The following is a 23,304-nucleotide window of genomic DNA, read 5'->3' on the forward strand; positions in this document are numbered from 1 at the left end:
GTGGCGCGTGGCGAGACGTCTCGCCAACCCACCCTCCGGGCCGAGACGCCCGCCGAGACGAGACCGAGATGGATGGCTGCATCGTTGTCTCGATGCCGTCTCGTCTCTCCGAGACAAGATAGAGACAATATCGAGACGCGATGCAGATGGTTTTACCCCTTTACAAGGGGTTGAATTCAAGATTCTTCCACCTCACCGCATCAAATCACGAGCAGATTTTCCTCATTTGTTTATTAAAGTTTCCAATTTCTCTCTAATTAATATTCACCTGAGAAGCGAAGAAGAAGCACATTGTCGATCTCCACACTCTAGTACATAGAGTGTGACGATCGGAGATCCGAAATCACAAGCATCTGTGTTTGTCCAATCGGCAATCGACCTACACCTCTTTAATGGCCGATGAACCTATGCCTACGCGCTGGTCGTTTCAGGTAGCTCTTTTTGACTCTTTGAATTCTGCTGTTCTCAATGCTGCATCTACGACGGCGACGTTGTGTGTTTTAGTTATTTCGCGTTGACTTGTGCTTTGAATTATTGCTCCGGTGAATCATTCGCATTTATTTTCAATTTCTGCATTGGTGGAGCTGAACGTAGGTGTACCTTTGGCTTCGATTGTTGTACTTACGAGCTTCGTTGCTCCTCTGATTTACATTTAATTGTGTTTTGAGTGTGAATGCGTGTGGTTTGCTTGTAGTCGCTGGAGTTATTCGGAAGTACTTGATGAATCATAAGTGCGTAGTGAATCGAATTAACCAGACTCAATTGCGAGTCTGCGAAATGAATGTTCGGTAAATCGTCGCTTTTTTTTTGTCTGTCTCAATTCCTGCATTCAGGAACTGAATGAGTGTACCCTATGCTTTTGATTGTTGTACGACAATTTTATGAGCTTCGCAGCTTCACTTATTTACATTTCACTTGTTTTGGAGTGTGAGTCTGTGTGTGTGGCCTGCTTGATAGTCATTGCCTCATTGGAGTGATTCTGAAGTGCGGCAGTAGTTGGTAAATCAATATAACCAGGCTCAGTTCATGAATATTTATTGCTCTTCCTTGATATATGTTCATGCATATACAGTATAGAAATGACCCAACTTTATGTGTTTGATCTGTGAGTTCCATTTGTAGGAGTGGTTAAAGTGGTAGTACTGATTTTTATCTAAAATTTATTTGTTGGGTGTACAATATAGGAATTTAAATTGTTTTATGATTCCAAGTTTGGGAGGAAGAGGGAGTCTGAGCAGAAAGATACAACTGCAAATGGTCAAATTGTGCCTAATGGAGACCAATCAAATGGAACGGCCAATGGAAGTACCAGTGTGAAGAACACGTCTGACTTGGCTATCTATGAGCAGTTCAGGATTCAGGTAATATGATTTTGATTGAACTGAATGAGCTTTTGCTATACTTTTGGTCCTTGTTGTGATATTTTGACACGTCAGTTTTAATTCAGAATGGCGGGAATGTGGTCCAATCTAATGGAGCATCTTTAGCACAAGATGATAAACCGTATGGCCTTTATCCCTCCCTTTTGCAAATTATTTAATGTTCACAACGTGCATAGCATGGACAAGTAATATGGATTTCCCAAAACTAAGAATGCCAACCAATTTCAAACAACCAACGGTGTCTTCCTTTTGAACGAGGTACTTTGACCATGCAGTCTTTCTCTAAAAATTAATGTTCACTTTCAGGCAAAGATCTTTACTTCCTCCTTTTGAGTCAGCAGAAGTGCGTGCTTTGGCGGAGAGTTTATGTAGGTAATAAGGGATAAGCTATTTTCCCATTTGTGTTGCAGGATATCAGTATTAGTCCTAATCATTGATTTGTGGATACTCTCTTGTTATCATTTGCAGAGATATCATCCGTGGTAGTCCAGATATTAAATGGGAATCAATAAAAGGATTAGAGAATGCAAAACGGCTTCTGAAAGAAGCTGTTGTAATGCCTATAAAATATCCACAGTAAATCGTTGTCATTTCTTTGGAATAATTAACTTATGGTTTTTTGAGCTCAACTGAACCTGTACTCATGTTATAGGTACTTTACTGGTCTTCTAACACCGTGGAAAGGAATTCTTCTTTTCGGCCCCCCTGGAACGGGAAAGGTTTGTGTTCAGCTTCATCTCAGCTTCAATCATTTCTTCCTTCATTGCCTAGTGTCTTATTTTATATTGATAATATTACTTTATTTTGTGATAAACTATGAGTGGTAAATATATATCTTAAATCAAATTCCAGACTATGTTGGCAAAAGCTGTGGCAACTGAGTGCAAAACCACATTCTTCAACATTTCCGCATCGTCAATTGTTAGCAAATGGAGGGGTGAGATATTGGATTTTATAAGTTTTGTGACATTCTTGTATGTTATTTACTTAGCTCACCATACCCATGTTATCGGTTGCACTGGGTTTTGCTATTGTATTATTGTGATTATCTTTTGTTACTTCTTATTTTCCTCTCTGTTGTAGTTATGGGTGGGTGTTCAATTGACATTAGACCACTTTTTTAGCTAATAAAAAATACACTATCACGTCTCTCTCTGTAAATATTAATTTTCATTGAGCCTTGAGGTTTGGTCATTATTCTCTTGGTACAGTAATTTTGCTTCTTCATTGCCATCTTCCAGCATTTTCTCAAAATTGTAGCATGTGTTAGTGTCTGGTTTGGTAGGTCATTCAGTTTTACAAAATCGAGGACCATTGCTGGCTTTTTAAATAAGACAAGCATCCCACATGTCTTTGGTGTTCCACTCATGAATCAATATCATGATATAAAAGCATCTAATTGCAGGTGATTCTGAGAAACTGGTAAAAGTATTGTTTGAGCTTGCTAGGTTTCATGCACCATCAACTATTTTCCTGGACGAAATTGACGCAATTATCAGCCAACGAGGTGAAGGGCGCAGCGAACATGAAGCAAGCAGGCGTCTGAAGACTGAGCTGCTTATACAGGTGATAACTTGTTTGATAATTGTTCAATCCAGAACACAAAAATTGAATCAAACACCATAAGCGGAAGATATCTGTCTGATTTGGGAACAAACTAAAAAATTCATCTTCTGGAAGGGTGAATGTGAACTTTAATGTTTTGTTGTTAACTTGTTATAAACTCTCCTGATTAAGATCAAAATCTTGAACCCCTCTAAATTGATAACTCTGCACCATTAAGTGAAGTGAGTATTTTCCACATGTACTTTTCGATATGTTTCATCCTAATGAATAATGATTCATATGGTAAAATTAGATACAGAAGGTAATTTGGCTAAGTTTATTTTAAAGAGCTTATAAGCTCAACAACTTAAGATTTTTCAAGAGCTTAGAAGAGGTAATGTCTCAAGAGCTTATAAGTCGCTAGAGTGTTTGGGTAATCGAGCTTATAAGTTGAGAGGAAGTTGCGAGTTAGAGAGAGAATCATAGTTAGAAGAAGAAAATGTAAGATGAGTTTGAAAGGTTTTGAGAAAAAATTGGAAATAACAGACCATAACAAGGCTATTTTTAAACTGATTGTTGCTTATAAGATTATGAAAAAATAGATGAGGTTGACGAAATCATGTTTTGAGGAGGTTATAAGTTGTGGATTTTATTTTACAGCTTATAAGTCGTTTAAAAGCTTATAAAGACTTGCGAACTATTGGGCAACATATGATCCTATACAGCTCAAAGCTATTTTTAGGAGCCTATAATCTTAGCCAGGCACCCTCTAAATATGCTCTGCCAATGCAGCTATATTTTCCACGGATACTAAAGGACTAATGTTTTTGTGGTAAACTGCAGATGGATGGCTTGGCAAAGACAGACGAACTTGTATTTGTTTTGGCTGCAACCAATCTCCCATGGGAACTAGATGCAGCAATGCTTAGGCGTCTGGAAAAGCGGGTGTGCTTTAAAAAAAGCTTTATGCCTCACCTAACAATTTGCTATGGTTGCTTCCATTATTTTCTCCATTCTGTTGAAAACAATAAAAGATGCTTAAAAGCTGCTAATCAAAGTCAAATTAATAGCTTTATATACTTATATATATGTTGATTAGCTTTAATGTAAAAGAATTGCTAAACGATAGGGAAACTGTACATTGTTTGCATGTTTAGATCCTGGTACCACTTCCGGAACCAGAAGCAAGACAAGCGATGTTTGAAGAATTACTGCCATCAAAATATGGCGAGGAACTTTCTTATGATTTATTAGTCGAGAAGACCGATGGTTATTCAGGGTCAGATCTTCGCCTTTTATGTAAGGAAGCTGCTATGCAACCATTGAGACGGCTAATGGCATCTCTTGAGGAGACACCAGCAGAACGGGTGCCTGAGGATGGTACGTTTTTACTGATGTCTTCCCCATTCACATGCCATTAAGGCACTTGAAACTGGTTACTTGTGATCAATGGGTATCGAGTTCTTTGATACCTGGTCAGTCTGGTTCATTATGTGTCAGTCAGAGATTTATTCTGTCACACTTAATAAAGAAAATGTTCAAACATTTGATTCACCTTAGTCTTGTTTGATTTGTAGTAACTAGTTTCTCGTTCCCTTTTCCTCTCCTACCGCTAAAAGTGTCATTCATATGTAGAGATGCCAAAGGTTGGGCCAATCACACAGAGAGACATAGAGGTGGCATTGAGGAACACCAGACCTTCTGCTCATCTCCTTGCACATCGTTATGAGAAATTTAACGAAGACTATGGCAGCCAATTACTCAAATGAAGGCACGCACATCTGTTCCTTACCTGTTATTTATTTTCTGACATGCTGTGGTGTGTTATCATATGAAGATCAAGGGCTTTAAATAACATCTGTTGTTTCCTGTTGCATGGTGAGCATTTTTTAGTATTTCACGATTATGTTATTGTTGCGTCGATGCATGATATATACTGTGGTAGATGGTTAAATTACGAGGCTTAGTACATTTTTTATCTCATTGAATTATTTCATCCTAGATATGTTGGAAGCGATGCTATAGTGATACCGATCAGTTTTCTTTAATATCAGTTCACCTGTAGTTGTTGATTAATTGTTGTTCGAACTTGTACTTTTTGACAAAACTAATTAAAGAAAGTAGTATACTTGTTTATTGATGCTACATCTAATGACTAAACAAGGTGTATGTTTTTACCATTCATGAAGCTAGGATGGTTTTGGTATGACTAGATAAATTTTCATATGAAGAGTTGATCAATTAGCTATACCTTCGGATAGTCCGAGATTGTAAACCATCGTCCCATCGGGCTTCAACAATCCAAAGTTTCTCTCTGATATTGGGCCGGGCTTCATATCCTCATTGAACAATGCAAACATGTACACCTCCAACCTTGTCTTAGGTCTCAATGGAGTCCCTTCACCTCTCCATTGTCTCCTCAATAAATTCCCATTGTAAATTGCAGCGTTATGAACGGTTGCCCCGACTTCACTCGGATCTCCGATGGAGGGCCATCCTGTTTCTGAAACCCGAACCTCAATCCCTCCATACCCCATCTTTGCCATGGCAAATATCACCGCATCGACTTGTGCGTACAACATATTGTCATAATGGAGCTTTGTATATGGATCAACCACTCCCGGGTTTGGGTTGAACAATGTGTAGTCCAGAGAGATCCTACTCGGGTCGCCATTGTAAGCAAAATACGGGTACGCATTGATCCAAAATGGAGCCTTTGTAGCAGCCAAAAATTGCAAAAGTTGGGGCATGATCCGGTTCAGTTCGGGTCGGAATGCACCAGCTGATGGCGGGTAGGATTCTTGAAGAACCGCTAGCGAACTTGGAGATGAGACATGCATGAACCCGTCCAACCCAACCTGGACCAAGGCTGCATGGATGCTAACCATGGCCGGCACAAGGTATGATATGAGAGTGGTGTCACCACCAGTGAAGAGCTCATTACCGACGGCGATGCTAGTGATCCTTGTAGCCGGAACGTAGGGTTTGATACGGGTCATGACCCACTGAATAGCTTGGTTTGGATCCATCAAAGTCGATAACATCTCATTTTCGACCATCACGACGATTTCGATGCTAGAGTTGGCAAACGCTCTTAGAATTTGCGGGTTGGTGTCGTAGATTCGGGTTTTTGTTAGCCTGAGAGAGTGGAGGAGATCGATAACTCTTTCCGGTGGCGGCAAATTATTCCCGACCTGCCCATAGTTGATGCCAAAGGATTTGACTTCTCTTAAACCTGTATGTAATGGAGAAATCAATACAAAATCATTTCGTTTCAAATTTCCATATTTACAAGTTCAATTCCCTATATACATACTATGTGTTTGACAAATTCCTAATGAATATGGTTTGAAGCCATAAGCAACGATCAAAATTATGAAATTTCTCTTTGATTCACTATGCATGGAGAGAGAGTATGTATGTATGTATGTACCTGATAAAGTTAAAACAAATGCAAGAGTTTTTAACATGGTAATCATGCTTACAAGACCTCCCATGAGAGAGGTGTTCTTGGTTTCTATCAAAAATCAAGACACCAAGAAATGTTATGAAGAAAAGTTATGCTGGAATTAATCGAATTTACATACGCAAGGGGATATATATACCATATACATGTATGTTTGTATGCATATATTGTATGTCGGCTAATTCCTTTCTTTGCTTGTTTGCCTTTTGATTTAAATTAATGACACAAGTATTTGTTTCTTGGCTTTGGTACTCAGCTCAGATGCTTCAATTATTGCTATTTTTTAAGATAGAATCTTAATATGCCAACATTAATTATTGATTAATTTATTTTTATATGGTAAAACCATTGTCATTTAGATGAGCCAAATAGAATTTCTGCTTTGTTTCGAGATAAGATTTAGTTAGCTTGCATAATACGACTACAAAATGTATATTCGGGAGGAGTAGTATTTTATGCACCATCAAATTTCTGCTTTATTTATTACTACCTACTTTTCAATTTTATCTAATTGAACTAGCACCTGGTTTGGTTATCAATTTCTTCATAAGCTACAATGATATTACATTCGTTTCACAATAGTCAAGCCGTATTTCAATTTTGTGACTATTTACTATAGTTGAGTCATTTTACATATGGTACGACACATTCTAAGTATTTTCCAAATTTTCATGTAACAAAAAAATCTCAATTATAATGAAATAGAAGAGATTAATAGTTTCAAATTTAAATTCAACAATATAAATAATACATGTGACAATTTTATAGCGTTGATAGAAACAATAAATAGATGTACAATTTCCACCCCGATTCAAAATTATTGTGTATAGACCAAACCCGATTCAAAATTATTGTGTATAGACCAAACTTATATTGCTCAATAAACGACTCACTCTCACCAAAAGATTAGATAATATACTATGCCAATAAAAATAATTATTGTAGTAAAGTACTCCATATTTTAACGCATAATGATTAATATACGAAAAAAGAAAAAAAATAGTTAAAATAATATTAACTAAAAATCTACGTGATTAGTCGTTGAATCTAGTGAGAGGAATAATTACTGAATTGTGCGAGTATGAATTATAAATAAAGTAGACATACAACCATAAAAAATATGAGAACATGTTTCAGATCAATTTTAATAGACACAAAACATTGTAAAAACCAAACAAATTTTTGTGAGTACAGAGTTGAAAATTATGGTAAAAATTTTTTGGTAAAGAATATGGTAACTTTTTTTAATAAACTCAATATTCCACGGTTCCACCCTAAAGCACATAACCACAAAATCCCCACTTACCAAATGTCAAACCCAAAAACCCCAAAAAATAAATTCACTAAAAATCCAAATATAAAACAAAATCCCCTCTCACTCAAGAATTAATCGCAAATTAATTAAACTCCAAGATACTACTAGAAAAAAAAACATTTATTTCCCCTCAAATTCAATCTCATCTTCTTCAAAATTCTCGATTTCAATTCACTGCAAAAATCAAAATACGCACAACCAAAAAAGACCTTCTTCGCTCCTATAATGAGGAAGAGCTCGAGCTTCCCTTGATAGATTCATCACTCTTTCTCTTATGTCTCACCCCACCTCCTCTACCTCCACCTCCAATCCCAGCAAGCGCTCCTCCTCCTCCCCTTATTCCTCCGCCGCCGCAGCTCCAATTCTCTCCGCGATGAAGAAGGCCAAGTCGCACAATACTCCACACGTCCACTTCTCCGACTCCCCCGCCCTCTCCCCGATGATCGAGGACGATCCCACCGACGCCGCGCTCGAGGCCTCCTCCCCCTCCAGCGCCTTCGGCCGCACTGGCGCCGCCTCCGCCGGCGGCGTCACCTCCAATTTGTCGCGGAAGAAAGCCACCCTCCCGCAGCCAACAAAGAAGCTCGTAATTAAGCTCAATAAAGGTTTTATTTTATTCAATTCGGGGTGGATTTTCTTTAAGGATTTCGATGCTGCTGATTGGGAAATTGTCTAATGTGTGTCGAGTCGGATGAATTTAGTGAGAGATTTGGAGTTTCGTGTCCCAATTTTTACAGCTTGTGCTTGTTTTGGGATTTTAGGGTTTTTATGTGTTTACCTGATTGGGATCGAATTGACTTTTTTGAGGTGAATCAGTTATTTTTTTTGAAGCATTTCTGATCGGATTGTAATGTGTTTGTATTGTGGGGAGATCTGGGATTATTGTTAGCTTTAAAAATGAAATGAGTGTTTTTTTATTTCTTTAGTGTTAAGTTTTACTGAAATGTACTCTAACAAAATGAAGTTTATGAGTTTTAGATTAGCGTCCAGATTTTTGAATACTAATATTGGGCTGGAATATGTATCCCTTTTTAATACTAATATTGGGCTGAGATTTCTGATTTCTGATTGTTTTATCTTGTAATGTTTTTGAAGTAACTGACATGTAAGCAATAGGATAGGAATTTACCAATCATCAGATTTTGGTTCTTTGGCTTTAGAATTACGTGGATGCGCCTCACGTTTAAATCGTGGCAAATAATCTGCTTTAAGTCGGATGTCCAAGTTGCTGTGGCAGTAGTTATTTGAAATGCATGCTATCTTGGCAAGGCATAAATGAAGCTGTATTCATAAGTCGGGAAGATTTATTACCACAGATTATATAATTTTAGGATGTTCATTTCATACACATCTATTAATGAATGTTACCCTGATGTTAAGTACATATATTGTAATGAATAGTTGAGCACAAAGTGATTGATCCTCTTAAAAAAAATAGTTGATCACAAAGTGAAGGATGTGAATCAGGACATACTTTGCTAAAATTCTAATTTGAATATGTAGTATGAGTGAACATGTATAACCGGCAGTTAAAATGGAATCGTAAAGTTTGGAAATTGAAAGAAGATTATATCTAAATCTATGATAGTTTTCGGGTTTTTATTTATACTTGAATTTTGTGTCTGCAGCCAAACCGATGCTACCGGCTAATTTTGAGGAAAATACATGGGCAACACTTAAGTCAGCTATCAGCGCCATATTTTTGAAGCAACCCAATCCATGTGACCTGGAGAAACTCTATCAGGTAAACTTATGCTCTCTTTTCCCCCTCCATGGTACATTAAATGCTGACTGGGTAATTTTCATCTTAGGCGGTAAATGACCTTTGCCTGCACAAAATGGGGGGAAGTCTCTATCAACGGATCGAAAAGGCGTGCGAAAGCTACATATCCGCTTCCCTTCAATCTTTGGTCGGCCAAAGTGAAGACCTGGTGGTTTTCTTATCACTTGTCCAGAAGCGGTGGCAGGATTTTTGCGACCAGATGCTGATGATCCGGGGTATAGCTTTATATCTCGATAGAACATATGTGAAGCAAACGTCGAATGTTCGCTCATTGTGGGACATGGGCTTGCAGCTTTTTCACAAACATCTTTCCTTAGCTTCAGAAGTGGAGCGCAAAACCGTATTTGGTCTTTTAAAAATGATTGAGAGTGAAAGGTATTTTGCAGCTTTCTGAAACTGTTTACACATTTTGTTTATTGATGGTCGTGCTTACAGCTTTCTCCTATAACTGCAGAGTTCTTCCATGGTTTTCAGAATTGTCTCTTTTTTATATCCATCGCCCAATTTTTTTAACACCAACATGTTTGTTTGTTCGTGAAGATTAGGCGAAGCAGTTGATAGAACTCTCCTTAATCATCTATTGAAGATGTTTACTGCATTGGGTATTTATCCAGAAAGCTTCGAGAAGCCATTCCTTGAAGGTACATCTGAGTTTTATGCAGCCGAAGGTGTCAAATACATGCAGCAAGCAGATGTTCCAGATTATTTAAAGCACGTAGAGGTACGAATTCATGCTGCACTTTTTTTTCTGCTATGTCGTTCCTCGCACATTTAGTCTTGCATCCTTTGTTGAGTTAAAGGCTTGCATCTTTTGGTACTTCGTATAGTCTTCCTGAGCATTGTAAGCAACTTATTTGGCTGTTTATGTTTTTCAAGATGAGGTTGCAAGAAGAAAATGAAAGATGTCTAATTTACCTGGATGCAAGTACTAGAAAGCCACTCGTAGCAACTGCAGAAAGGCAGCTGCTCGTGCGTCATGTAACTGCCATTCTCGACAAGGTGGCTGTTGTGGACACAATTACAATCAATACTCACTTTCTTCCTAGTGCTTATGCATGAATGGCCTAGTAATTCCGATCTTCTTTGCAGGGTTTCATGATACTTATGGATGGGAAGCGTATTGAAGACCTTCAGAGGATGTATCTTCTCTTCTCTAGAGTTGACGCCCTCGAATCATTAAGGCAATCCCTGAATCAATACATCCGAATAACTGGCCAGAGTATTGTCATGGATGAGGAGAAGGACAGAGATATGGTATCGAGCTTATTGGAATTTAAGGCTAATCTTGATAGAATATGGGAAGAAAGCTTCTCCAAAAATGAAGCATTTAGCAACACCATCAAGGATGCATTTGAGCATCTCATTAATATCCGGCAGGTATTTGAGCAGGAAAAATATATAAAAATAATTGTAGTTTGCTTTCATTTTCATTTCAACCAAACAGTAAAATCATGTCAGTTTCATTTCATTGTCACTTATTGCATTTGATTGTTCCCACCTAAGCTTGCTTCAACTCTGTGACATCATTTCAATGGGACACACCACTTACACCTAAATTGTTTTCCAGTTGAGAAAGGGGGGCTGCAACTGTACTCTTATCAAAAAATGCCGAGCTTAAGTTGTTGACATTGGTCTTATTGTTAACATTTATGTTTGAGTCATAAATTTAAAGCTACAGAAGCAATGTGCTGACTGTGAATCACCTGGGGTTTGTTTCATGCATTAGGATTTAGGATATATTCTGGGTTTACATTGGATTGGAAGCTGAACTTCCATAGCCATTCAATTGTGTGTTACTGATCCAATCATTTTATCTTAGTAACTGCCTGATAATATGCTCTCTCCCAGAATCGGCCTGCTGAGCTTATCGCAAAGTTTGTTGACGAAAAGCTTCGTGCTGGAAACAAGGGTACCTCAGAAGAGGAATTGGAGGGTACACTTGATAAAGTGTTAGTCTTGTTCAGATATATACAGGTAGATGCAAGCTTTAATTATGATCTGCATTCTGTCCTTGTTCTTTTACTTCAAAAATCAAAATAAACAAATTTATGTTACTAAGTTGTATTTCCTACTCCTTGCTTAGGGCAAGGATGTATTTGAAGCTTTCTACAAGAAAGATCTTGCTAAAAGGCTCTTGTTGAGTAAAAGTGCTTCTATTGATGCAGAGAAGTCTATGATTACTAAGGTAAGCTTATCCTTTCAGTATATTCCCCAACTCTCACCAATTTATTTTATTTTTATTAGCGGGCTAGTAAATTAATGTGATACTTTATTGCAGTTGAAAACTGAGTGTGGCAGTCAATTTACTAACAAACTCGAAGGAATGTTCAAGGTGTGTATTAGTTTTGGGTTTATAAGCTCAACGGCTAATGTGTTTACAACCAAAATTTCGTATTTTAAATATTCGAAATGCGTATTAGTTTTGGTTTCTTGACTCTATTTCCAAATAGTGATAACACTCCAGGCAATATGTTTGAATTAATTTTTCCACAATTCAGGACATCGAATTGTCTAAAGAGATTAACGAATCATTCAAGCAATCATCTCAAGCTCGGACAAAACTCCCATCCGGGATCGAGATGAGTGTTCATGTCCTAACAACTGGGTAAGTCTCTATTTTGTTCCTCCCCTATTTACATCAACCTTGCATAATATTCACTTGTTTACGAAAAAAATAAATAAATTCTGCAGGTACTGGCCGACATATCCACCCATGGATGTCAGGCTCCCACATGAGCTCAATGTTTACCAGGTTTGTTACCTTTGTGATTAAATTCAACATTAAAAAATACCACTGCTCCGTAGAATAACCATCTCCCTTTTTGTGCCAATTTTTTTCTTCAGGACATTTTTAAGGAGTTTTACTTGAGCAAGCATAGTGGGAGGCGATTGATGTGGCAAAACTCGTTAGGTCATTGTGTTCTTAAAGCAGATTTCCCGAAGGGTAAAAAGGAACTCGCAGTTTCTCTGTTTCAGGTTGGTTTTGTAATTATTACAATTATAGCAGCTATATAAATTTCTCCTCTTTGCCTTTAACGTATAATATCACGTGTGTTCTGTGGCACAGACTGTTGTATTGATGCTGTTCAATGATGCACAAAATCTTTGCTTTCAAGATATAAAAGAATCTACGGGTATCGAGGATAAAGAGCTGAGGAGGACTTTGCAGTCCCTTGCATGTGGGAAGGTTCGCGTCCTCCAAAAAGTGAGTTTTCGCTCTTTTCTTCTTGACTGTTCAAAAATGTTTCTTGTAGAGTAATAAAACTGCTCTTGCAGATTCCCAAAGGCAAAGATGTGGATGATGACGACTCCTTTGTCTTCAACGATCAATTTACTGCTCCACTGTATCGTATAAAGGTTGGGTATCGTTCCTTTCCTCAATGGCAAAATGATCTCTTGCAAATATCAGTCTTATTTAGTTTAGCAGATCACATTGCTGACTGAGTCTGTAAGCAGGTAAATGCAATCCAAATGAAGGAAACAGTTGAGGAGAACACGAGCACAACGGAAAGGGTTTTCCAAGATCGTCAATATCAGGTGCGGTCAAAGACATCTAGTCTGTTTTTCTTATGGAGATCATCTTGTTTTGGGCACTAATTTAGTTTGCACTTAACTATTCATGATCGTGCAGGTTGATGCTGCTATCGTTCGTATAATGAAGACGAGAAAAGTGCTGAGCCACACCTTACTGATCACCGAACTCTTTCAGCAGGTAACGAAAATGCTCAAACTCTACATATATACTGACTTAATGCCGTGTCTAATTATTGCAAGGGCAGACCATTTGGGTGGTTCATGTCCAAACTGACCCCAGCCCGGAAAATGGCAGTAGGAAAAACTGGTATTTTGTTTGAGAGGAGTCTGCTCTGGAACCAAACCAAACCAAACCAAACCAAACCCAAACCCAAACCCAAACCCAAACCCAAACCCAAACCCAAACCCAAACGAAAATGTTCTGTCAGGTTTGGTTCGGTCATTTACAAGTGACACTGAACCTAGTTTTTAAAATTTTAAGTAGTAATCTTTGCACCAACTATACATTTATTTTACTTTTGTGCTAACTGTGAAAGAACTACAAAAACGTTGCATTTAATTAGAAATTCCAGTCTGTTTGGTTCCGCCCAAATTTCCCGGCCATAAAATCAAACAAGAGTGTATTCGTTCGGGTTACATATAAACTTTTGAACCCCTAAATTGCCAAATCAAATCTAACCAAATTGAAAGGTTTGATTTGGTTTCCTGGTTTGGGTTTGGTTTTGCTCTCCCAGCATAAAAGGGAAATACACTACATAGTATTGACATGTCATCTTTTGTGATGCAGCTGAAGTTTCCGATAAAACCGGGTGACCTGAAGAAGAGGATCGAGAGCCTCATTGACCGAGAGTACCTGGAACGTGACAAAAACAACCCACAAATATACAACTACCTTGCTTGAAAAAAGTCACCACAAGGTAAATCATCATTTTTCCTTGTATAATCGACATGGTCTGATCAATGTGTTCGAAGCTTATCGATCATAGAAACCTTTGTACAGGAACTCAGCTGTCTTTCTCTCCTCCCCTTTTTTTGTTATACTCAATGCAAGTATATTTCCTCAAAAAGGTTGTCTTAAAGCTGTGTCCAAGAAGAATTAATATTATCATTAAAATAGATTTATCATTTTCCTCAGTCACTTCTATTTCCAGTTTCAGCATGCATTTATTAAAGCTTGTGGCTCTGCGTTCCCAGCTCTTGTCGGGGCTGTACTGTATAAAAACTCCGCTCTTGTAATGTTTATAGTGGTTTTACACTCCCCTAATGCCGTTCTGTGGGGTACTTGTTATATTTCGCCATGATTTGGGCTGTCATGATGAGTCCGAGTCTCGAGAAATAAGTAATCGAGTCTCTAGCACATTCGCATCAACCCGTTGGGAACCTCTTCCACAAACACGGGCCGAGCTCTGATGCCACTTGTTGCCTGACCTGACCCTCATTTCATGAACGCACATGGGTCAGAGAATTTCAGTTTCACTGTATAAATTCGTATGACAGAAGCTAAGAGGACCAAAGAAATCATGCTTTGGGTATATGGATTATAGTACAATTACTGCAAGAACTCCTTCAACTATCGATCATTTTCATTTATTTTATCTTAGGAATGAAGTAGAGTGAGATTGAAATTCATAATTTCATGATAGAATAGCAAAATTTGATATTAACAACCCTAGTTCAGATCAAATATGACATTTTCCCCATCATTTTGCAAGTTAAACACCACTCTTGAAATGTCTAAACAATGTGTATGCTTGAATTTCTCCACCGTCGAGCTCTGTCGTTTTGACTGTTACATTTGGCATCCAAAACATTATCATTTTGGAGGCGAATAGAGAGAGAGAATGGAAGTAGAGAACCGCCATTTGTAGGTCCCAAAGAGCAAAAACAACACAAGCCAGAAAACAAATACAAAAACAAAAATCAAATAATTCAAACATCAGATTTTGCTTATGTAATCATCTTCTCTATATCTACACCAGACTGATAAAAGATGCAAAAGTCCATCATGATAATTGATTCATCATCGTTCCAGCATAAGGAAGATGCAGAAGAATTACAACAGTACAGCAGCAAAGAACAATGAGTCCTTTGTAAACCTCCGTACATCTATATCAGACCGATGAAAAGAAGCAAAAGGCCATCACGACAATTGATTCATCATCAAAACGAAGACGCAGAGAAACGAACATGGGTCATAAAGAAAGTGAAGAATTACAAGGGAAGAGAAATAACAAAGAAAATTGAGTCATTTATGATCAGAAAAGTTTTACTAGTTTATGTGGTTAATGAGAAGCATGAAACAGCAAAAACAATCAAGAATGTGATAACAGACAGCAATAGCCAAATATTCATGCAAAACTCTCAGATGCTTGTGTAATGGGGCCAAGATGCTTATCTGGATTCAAGGGCATATTTGTAATCTTGCTTATGCTGTGGAGACTCTCCCAAATATTTATATTCGATTATGAAGAGCAAGCATGATGAAATGAACTCACGAATTCGCAACCTCGATTACAAATAGTAGCATATGAACAAGAATATGCATGGAGAGTTTCTAAAGATGCATTATCATGAAATTGATACAAGCCAAAAGTAAACATGTATAGATATTCATAACCTTTACACATATATATGATGTATATATTTATATAACAAAAGCAATCCATACAAAGCAATTCCCTCTAATTCATAGACCCTCATATAGTTATTCATGCAGCAGCACGAACATGACAAAACAAGAACATAAAGCAAAAAACGAAAAACGAAAAACAAACACCTTCTAAGCAAATAGAACCTGTGCACTTGACGGCGTTAGGTCAAACAGGGCTCCAGGAGCGTCCACCATTTGCCACTGAACAGAAAATCTACATTTCTTTTCACATGTAGCACTCGGGCCAAGCTTCACAATATGGCCAATGGCCACATGGAGATGCCGTCCAACGACATAAATCTTAGACTCCCAACAGCTGACATGGAATGGCTTGCATATCTGCTCAGGTAAAGCCGGGCCCTCTACAATATCCCAAGTATCATCCCCTGAGTCATACACCTTCAATTTCGTCCGCTCATGCTCCGTCACCACAAACAAGCGACTATGCATCACAACACTCGATCCTGTCCATCCCTCTCGGAGCCCAGCAGCCATATCCTCCCACTTATCAGTCGATGGGTCGTATATTTGACCTCTAGGGACAACATAGAAGGGCCAAAACCAGCCTTCTGTCACGAGAAGCTTCCCGTTTAGAACTGCCGCGTCGTACGAGGACATCATTGTCCCCATGCCAGCAACAGGCCGCCACATGCCTTTCTCAGGATCCAATACCTCGGCCGAGTTAAGCTCAAACAAGTCCGTGCTATTACCTCCAGCAACATATATCATACCATCGATAACCCCACTCGCGAAAAATGACCTGGCTGTGATCATCTGCTTCATGACCGTCCAACGGTTCCTACGCGCTTCGTACTTCAACACTAAATTAAGCGGACAGTCAACGTCGGAAACCACTCCCCCGCAAACAAAGAGAGCCCCCTCGTGTGGGATGGAAACGCACCGGAAACCCTGTGGCACACCTTGTCCTTGCAAGGCATAGCCGGGATTGTGTGCCACGACAAGTGGGTGAGGTCTAGAACCTTCCACTCGATCTTCCCGTTACATTTGTGATAAGCAAATACAAAAAGCCATGGATCGTGAAACCCAAGCTCCTTCCTCAGGGTGAAAAATTGCTCTTTGCTTCCAAACAAAGAGTACCAACGCCTGGACACAGCCTTGCAAGCTGTGTGCTTATCGACCGGCAACCGAAGGAGGCACTGTAGAGCAATATCATCAGGAAGTCCGGGTATCAAAGGCTCCCCCCTCATAGATAGCTCGAACTGTAGTGCAGGGTCGAGCAAGGCAGAACATGTTGCAGCTAACTTAAACTTCGGAGACAAAGTCATCTGTGAATCCCCCAGCTTATGCACCGGAGACTGATGTGATGAAACTCGAACTCTTTGCATCTCTTCCTAAATATCACTATACAGAACCTAATGTTCAAGCATACTTTTTTCGCCACAATATATTTTTCTAACACTCTAAATTATCATGGGGAAACAACAATGACAATAATGCTACAGCAAAATCAATCACTATACACAACCTAATGCTAGAGGAACACTTCTTCCCTCGCACTACAAATGTTCAAAATTGTCGCAAACAACCACCACGACAGCATCAAATGGGAGTTAAATCTCAATTTCAGGCCAAATTACAAAGCATCAAACCCCAAAATCACAAACTCTCAAAATTATCCACCTCTATGTTCTCCCACAATTCTGATTCACGATACCAAGCATCATCAAACTCTCCAATCCAACCTCATTTGCTTCAAACAAATAAAACCAAACTGATTCAATTTATTCACCAAAACCTCAGCCACTCCTTCACATCTCCATTTCACATCATCAAAGCTACAAACTTTTCAGCATCCAAGAATCACAAAAGTCTTTACACGCAGCTGTGAAAGAAAAATGAAAAAGAAAGCAACAAACATCATAAACAAAAACTGTACAATTCAAGATTCACAATAACAGCATACGAAAATACTAAAAATTCACAAAACTCCCAATTCACATCCAACACAGTATCATCAGCTCAAAATTCAAGAAACCCACAAACCGAAAAATGCAAGATTTCAATAGTTCAGATGTCAAAAAGCCAAAATAAGATAAAGTAAAAAATAAACATATAAGGCACGGGCAAAGCAGAAAGTAGCTCAAGAAAGGAACTTCATTATTAGGGCAAACAAACAGTAACAACAAAAATTAAAATAAAATAAATTCAAAGGGCACAAAAGGAAAAAGGGAAAATCAAACTCACGGATTGCTTGTTGATCAAACAAGCAGTTTGATGCAGATTTCACGTTAGCGAATGATTTACTCGGAAAGATTACTTTTTTATGGAGATTTTTGGCGTTTTCAGCTGGGGAAACTGTTTGGTATTTATCATGGTTGAGTGTATTAAAAGAATGGCATCTTCATTCGTGCAAGATCTAATGGTCCAGCTTCAATTAAATTAAATGACTTAACTACAAAATTAATTAATCAATTAGTTGATTAAATAACTTAGATTAAAGACGATTATATGCGGCAAACGCCATTTTTGTGTTCATGATTCCGGCGCGTTAAAGCGACGTTTGTATCTATGTGTTTGGCTTCTTCGTTTTCACATTTCGATTTCAGCTGGATTTCGTGGATTTGATTGTTTTGAGTGTATGGTTTTTACTAAGGTTTAAATGTTTATAGATTTTTATAAGAGAATTAAGGGAGCGTAAAGTCTTTTAATTATCATATTTGTCTTCTTTTTATGGGAAATTATTTTATAAAGGGAAAGTATTTGGAATGTATTATTTTCTCATTTTGAACTTCTTAATTGATGGAGAGGTAAATCTTATAAGTACCATATTTACTTACTTTTTCCGGAGTATGAAAATCATTATTCGATGGAGAAGTTATTTGAGAAGTATATTTATATTTGAAATGCTCTTTTACTATTTTTATATTTTAGAAAATAATTATATTTCTACCCACCTTTTCCCTTGGAGATGCTCTCATTTTGAGAAAATAAATGGAAGATATACCTATTTCTCATTTTGAGGTTTATGCTGTTACTTTTCAAAAGGATATAGGAGTATTTCTCATTTTGAGAAAATAAATGGAAGATATACCTATTTTTATACTCCACAACTTAGCTCCCCTTGAAGATGCTCTAATTTAATTAGAAACGGGTCAAGTTTTCTTATTATGACCCATGTTATCTTATACTCCCTCTGTTTAAAAAAAATCTTATTTTTATACCACAAAGAATAAATATGTTGTTTTTATTAAAAAAAATATCGCTTATATAGGATAACCAAAAAAATATGACACACTATAATAGGATATACTCCTTACCTCCATAGAAATAGTCTCATTTCTAAAATTCTAGCTAAGTTACAATTTAATACTCCATAGTAATTGTTTTGAACTAGAAAATTCTTAATAAGATAAGTTAGTTAAATTAAACCAAGATCATTCATAAAGAGAGAAATTTCGCAATAAGAGATTAATTTTGCTGACCTTTCGAAATTTAGGATTCAATTCGCTGACCTTTCATAATATGGGATCGAGGCATACCAATTTTTCAGAATGGGGACTTTTGTGATTTTATCTTCTTTTTTTATTATTTTCCTTACAAAATATATATATATTGACCAAACTATCCATTTATTAAATTTAGCATATCACCCCAGTTTCCCCAAACTCTCACGTTTGCCTTTCCAGAAGCCAAGAATCAGGTGGAGTATTTCTACTTTCCACAACATCAAGTAATCTTAACAATTAGATATTAAGCAGACTTCTAATTTGAAAACTAACCCTACTGATATGTAAGGATATAGTGTTGTTGCTCAGTTTCATTCTACTGCTTAAGAAAAAAACAATAATATATGTATATACATATAAATAACAACAATATATAGTTTACAGCACAAACAAATACACAGTGTACAATAACAAGATGAGGGTGGGGAATGAAGGGGAGAGAGAAGGCGAAGGAGAGGATGTTATGGGCAAGCTTGAGGTTCAAAATTGAGGATTCATTATCAAGATTAACGATTAGCGTAAGGAAGATGAAAAAACTGATTACAAAAAGAAATCTTATGTGGGATATTATGGTCAATTCATATATTTTATGAAGGATTTAATAAAAAAAAAGAAGAGAAAAAAAGAGAAAAAAGAAAAAAAACCCTCATTCTGAAAAATTCGCATGCCTCGATCTTATATTACGAAAGGTCCGCGAATTGAATCCTAAATTTCGAAAGGTCAGCGAAATTAATCCCTTATTCCGAAATTTCTCTTAAAGTAGTTAACAGATATTGAATATCTTAAATACGATAATATAAATAATAAAAAAGTAGTTTGCATTATTCTCATTATTAACTTCGTGACTCAAATTAATATTCATTTAAACTGAGAATAAATCGGAACTCGATCTAATCAGTATTTAGCTCAGTTGGTAAAGCTTGAACTCAAGCTAGTTTGATCCTGGCCTAGCCTAACCTAATTATTTTATAGCAAAATGAAAAAAAAAGAGAAATATTTTAAAAGAAAAATATCGCGGGATAATACAATAGTAGAAGTAAGAAAAAAATACTGCTCAGAAAAACGCTGGTCAGATTTTTTTTTTGGTAAAGCAAAACCTCCAATTTTCCTTGGAAAAGTTGACGGATGAGAGGCATCATAATTCCTCGGGCTTCTTGCGGGCCGAGTTTAGTTTAGTGACTTTGAGAAAAATCAAATGTATACCAAACATTGAAAATAATTAAGAAACGAGACTCTTTTCTGGGTTAATTGATGCTAGCAAACCAGCCCTTACGAATAGCCCTTAGGAATAATTGTTAGAAGATCTAAGGTCGATTCAAATGAATCGACATGTGAAGATGGCGCAAGCAATTTACAAGGGTATACAATTCTATTCATTAGTAAGCATAATTAGGATCTCTTTATATCCTTTTGTTTTTTAGGATGCATTTAAGATCTATAGAATTTTTTTTATAATAATCTAAAGTCGATAGTCTCAACTAGGGGCAGATTTAGGTGGAGTCGGAGGGGTCGACCTACCCCACCGTCTGCCCATGAGCATAGATGGAATCGAGCTTTGGAGAGGCTACGATACTGCCACTCAAAAGGAGGAACTTGAACATAGAAGAGGGAAATGAGGTGAGAAGATCTGCAGATCAACTAGGGGCTGGGTGTGGTTTCAAAATTTATTTGAAACCCATTAGCCCATTTACGTGCCCTTTTATTATTCTACTAAAGCCACTTCACCACTTGTGTTTGTGTGCTTTGAAATATGCTTTGCATGGGAAAGGTTTTGTTTCCTAAAATTTGAAATCTGAATATCAATTCCTTCAGGTTATTCAATAATTGATCACTAAATAACCTTTTATTTTGACAAATAATATTGTTGTATTGTGCCATGAAATTATTTATAATAACTTTCTTTTTTTTATGCTTAATATTTTAAAAGTTATGCTTCTTCATATTTTTCGCTCATTGCTTTTTCGAAAAATTATTTCAATATTTAATTTATTGAGAATTTTATATCGTATCCAATCCCACGAGGTTGGAGTGTTCTTCATTAAACATTATCTTCAATTTGTATTAGCCTTAAAGCTTTGGCTCTATTGTAGATATCATTATAGATTTTGGTTTCTTTATATCTTACTCCCTCCGTCCACGAAAAATAAGACACATTATAAATGACACGGGCTTTAATGTGAAATTGATAAAGTAAGAGAGAAGAGATAAAAGTAAGAGGGAAGTAATGTTAGTGGAATGAGGGGTTCTTATTATTAGTAAAAGAGAAGGGAAAAAAATAAGAGAGAAGTAGTGTTAGTGGAATGTAGGGTCCATATTATTAGTAAAAGAGAAGGGCAAAAAAAGGAAGAGGGAAGTTGTTGAAAACTTTCCTTTTTTTAAATGTGCTCTATTTTTCGTGGACAACCAAAAAAGACAAATGTGCTCTGTTTTTTGTGGACGGGAGGAGTATGTGTTTTCATTTCATGCCATCGTTAATTTCCATTATTTATTTTCTGACAATGTACATTTTTGATGTTCTAGATGTTATGGATTTTATCCTTTTTATCGTGCAGGAGGAGAGTGAAAGGCAAACTTATTCATTGAGTTCAAAATAAAGGGCCTTGGACCCTTAAAATAGAATATGACGTACACCCTTCGTCTGTGAATAAGAGTCCTGTTTTTTCATTTTAGTTCGTCCGCGAATAGGAATCTCTATCCACTTTTACCATAAATAATACTCCGTAGGAGTAATAGGGTCCCACACTCGACTCACATTTCATTTAAAATTAATATATAACAACTAAGACCCATATTCCACTAACTTTTTTCCACTCACTTTTCTTAACATTTCTTAAACCGTCGCAAAAAAATGGAACTCCTAATGACGGACGGAGGGAGTAGTATTCAATAACCAAGCATTGTACCAGAAGATGGAAACTAAGAAAAAACGAAGAAAAGAAAATGAAAACTAATTTTTGTGCCTATTCTCCCATTCAATATCTAGAAACTCAAAATATTTGTTACAGTATAAACTGTAAATATGTGTATAAGTGGAGTGTATGTCAAAGAAAAGATCGATAGACAATACACACGGCCATCAAGATATTTTTTACCTAATTAATTAGCTAGGAATCTTTCTAGACCATTGATCTTTGATGATTTAAAATTGTCATTAAAAATTATTGCTGTAATATAAACAGTATTGTTGTATATAAGTATTGATATGAAACATATTATTGTTTTCATAAATTCATATAATGATAGAGTACTAGTACTATATATATAGGTTTTGTGTGCATATAATTCCCGTAAAAATATATATAAAATAACAAGAATTTCTGTAAATAAATAGTTAGAGCCTCAATTATAGTACAGAGTACCAGTCTTTTCTGCTTACGAAATTAGGCTGCTTCTCTTACCTCTCCTGTCTGACTGTCTCTACATCTGCATATATCATCCATGAAATAAATACTGTTAGCTGCAATATTGGATATGATATCTCATATCTATGTGGTCATACTCTTTTCTTACGAGTAATTTTTTTATCTGTATTACCACTAACAGAAAACATAAGAACCTATATTTGTGTTTCTATTCATCATTTAATCTCGTAGTATTTAATTTAATCAATCCAAATTCCTTTACAAAGTGAATTACGAAGTAAGATATCTGATCTAATATTTTTATAACTTGCAATCACATTTTATAAGCAAATCACCCGTACTAAACTTCTCAAAATAAATATACAATCTTTATTGGCATAAACCATCAATTACAATGCCCCCCTCCCTATTCATACAGATATTATTATATGTATCAATGTATTTACTGAGACAGAGCGCCGAAGCACTGACAACTGTTGAACTCCAGCTAAAGGTTTTTCTGTGTGTAACCGTCAGAGCGCAGCTAATTATTTAATGTAATCATCGATTAAAATAAGCAAGGATTTTCTGGGTTTGCGCTAACATGCGCACACCTGTCTCATGCTTCAAAGTTCAAACCAAACATAACGGTCCCCATTCGTAGGTATCTATGCCTCTATTATCTAGGACACCGTTTTGCAAATCACTTTTCACAATCCCGCTAAAATTATCATTCGTATGCCATCAAAATCAAATCATAATTTACTTAGTTGCCTGGTAAGATTCAATTTTGTCAAGTTAGTCATTTTATTTTTAGCTAC

The 23,304-nt window shown here is 36.8% G+C and overlaps 3 protein-coding genes and 1 pseudogene across 5 annotated transcripts; 2 read left to right on the forward strand and 2 right to left on the reverse strand.

Annotated features, from left to right (window-relative positions):
• Positions 1-212: 212 nt before the first annotated feature.
• Positions 213-4,884, forward strand: LOC121790490 (katanin p60 ATPase-containing subunit A-like 2). The gene is made up of 11 exons (XM_042188688.1): positions 213-431; positions 1,185-1,361; positions 1,448-1,503; positions 1,689-1,754; positions 1,851-1,958; positions 2,035-2,101; positions 2,235-2,319; positions 2,788-2,948; positions 3,771-3,872; positions 4,085-4,307; positions 4,563-4,884. The coding sequence occupies exons 1-11, from the start codon at positions 393-395 to the stop codon at positions 4,694-4,696; spliced, it is 1,218 nt and encodes a 405-aa protein (XP_042044622.1). The 5' UTR covers positions 213-392; the 3' UTR covers positions 4,697-4,884.
• A 127-nt stretch (positions 4,885-5,011) lies between these two features.
• LOC121790491 (glucan endo-1,3-beta-glucosidase 11-like) lies at positions 5,012-6,567 on the reverse strand. 2 transcript variants are annotated; one of them, XM_042188690.1, is made up of 2 exons: positions 6,533-6,567; positions 5,012-6,162 (listed from the first exon to the last, which is right to left on the reverse strand). In XM_042188690.1, exons 1-2 carry the CDS (start codon positions 6,555-6,557, stop codon positions 5,165-5,167), a joined length of 1,023 nt encoding a protein of 340 aa, XP_042044624.1. In that variant the 5' UTR covers positions 6,558-6,567; the 3' UTR covers positions 5,012-5,164. The 2 variants fall into 2 exon arrangements, with proteins under 2 accessions (XP_042044624.1, XP_042044623.1); XM_042188689.1 differs by lacking the exon at positions 6,533-6,567 and adding an exon at positions 6,361-6,485.
• Positions 6,568-7,811: 1,244 nt separating this feature from the next.
• On the forward strand, positions 7,812-14,159 carry LOC121790489 (cullin-4-like). 2 transcript variants are annotated; one of them, XM_042188686.1, is made up of 18 exons: positions 7,812-8,313; positions 9,337-9,452; positions 9,520-9,866; positions 10,032-10,212; positions 10,368-10,490; positions 10,581-10,868; positions 11,340-11,465; positions 11,575-11,676; positions 11,770-11,823; positions 11,990-12,096; positions 12,183-12,243; positions 12,336-12,467; positions 12,559-12,696; positions 12,768-12,848; positions 12,948-13,028; positions 13,123-13,203; positions 13,813-13,942; positions 14,026-14,159. In XM_042188686.1, the coding sequence occupies exons 1-17, from the start codon at positions 7,983-7,985 to the stop codon at positions 13,924-13,926; spliced, it is 2,463 nt and encodes an 820-aa protein (XP_042044620.1). In that variant the 5' UTR covers positions 7,812-7,982; the 3' UTR covers positions 13,927-13,942; positions 14,026-14,159. The 2 variants fall into 2 exon arrangements, with proteins under 2 accessions (XP_042044620.1, XP_042044619.1); XM_042188685.1 differs by having other exon boundaries at positions 13,813-14,159.
• A 1,484-nt stretch (positions 14,160-15,643) lies between these two features.
• On the reverse strand, positions 15,644-18,028 carry LOC121790492 (annotated as a pseudogene).
• Positions 18,029-23,304: the final 5,276 nt, after the last annotated feature.

This window comes from Salvia splendens, unplaced genomic scaffold (assembly GCF_004379255.2).
Source record: "Salvia splendens isolate huo1 unplaced genomic scaffold, SspV2 ctg529, whole genome shotgun sequence".
NCBI lineage: Eukaryota > Viridiplantae > Streptophyta > Magnoliopsida > Lamiales > Lamiaceae > Salvia > Salvia splendens.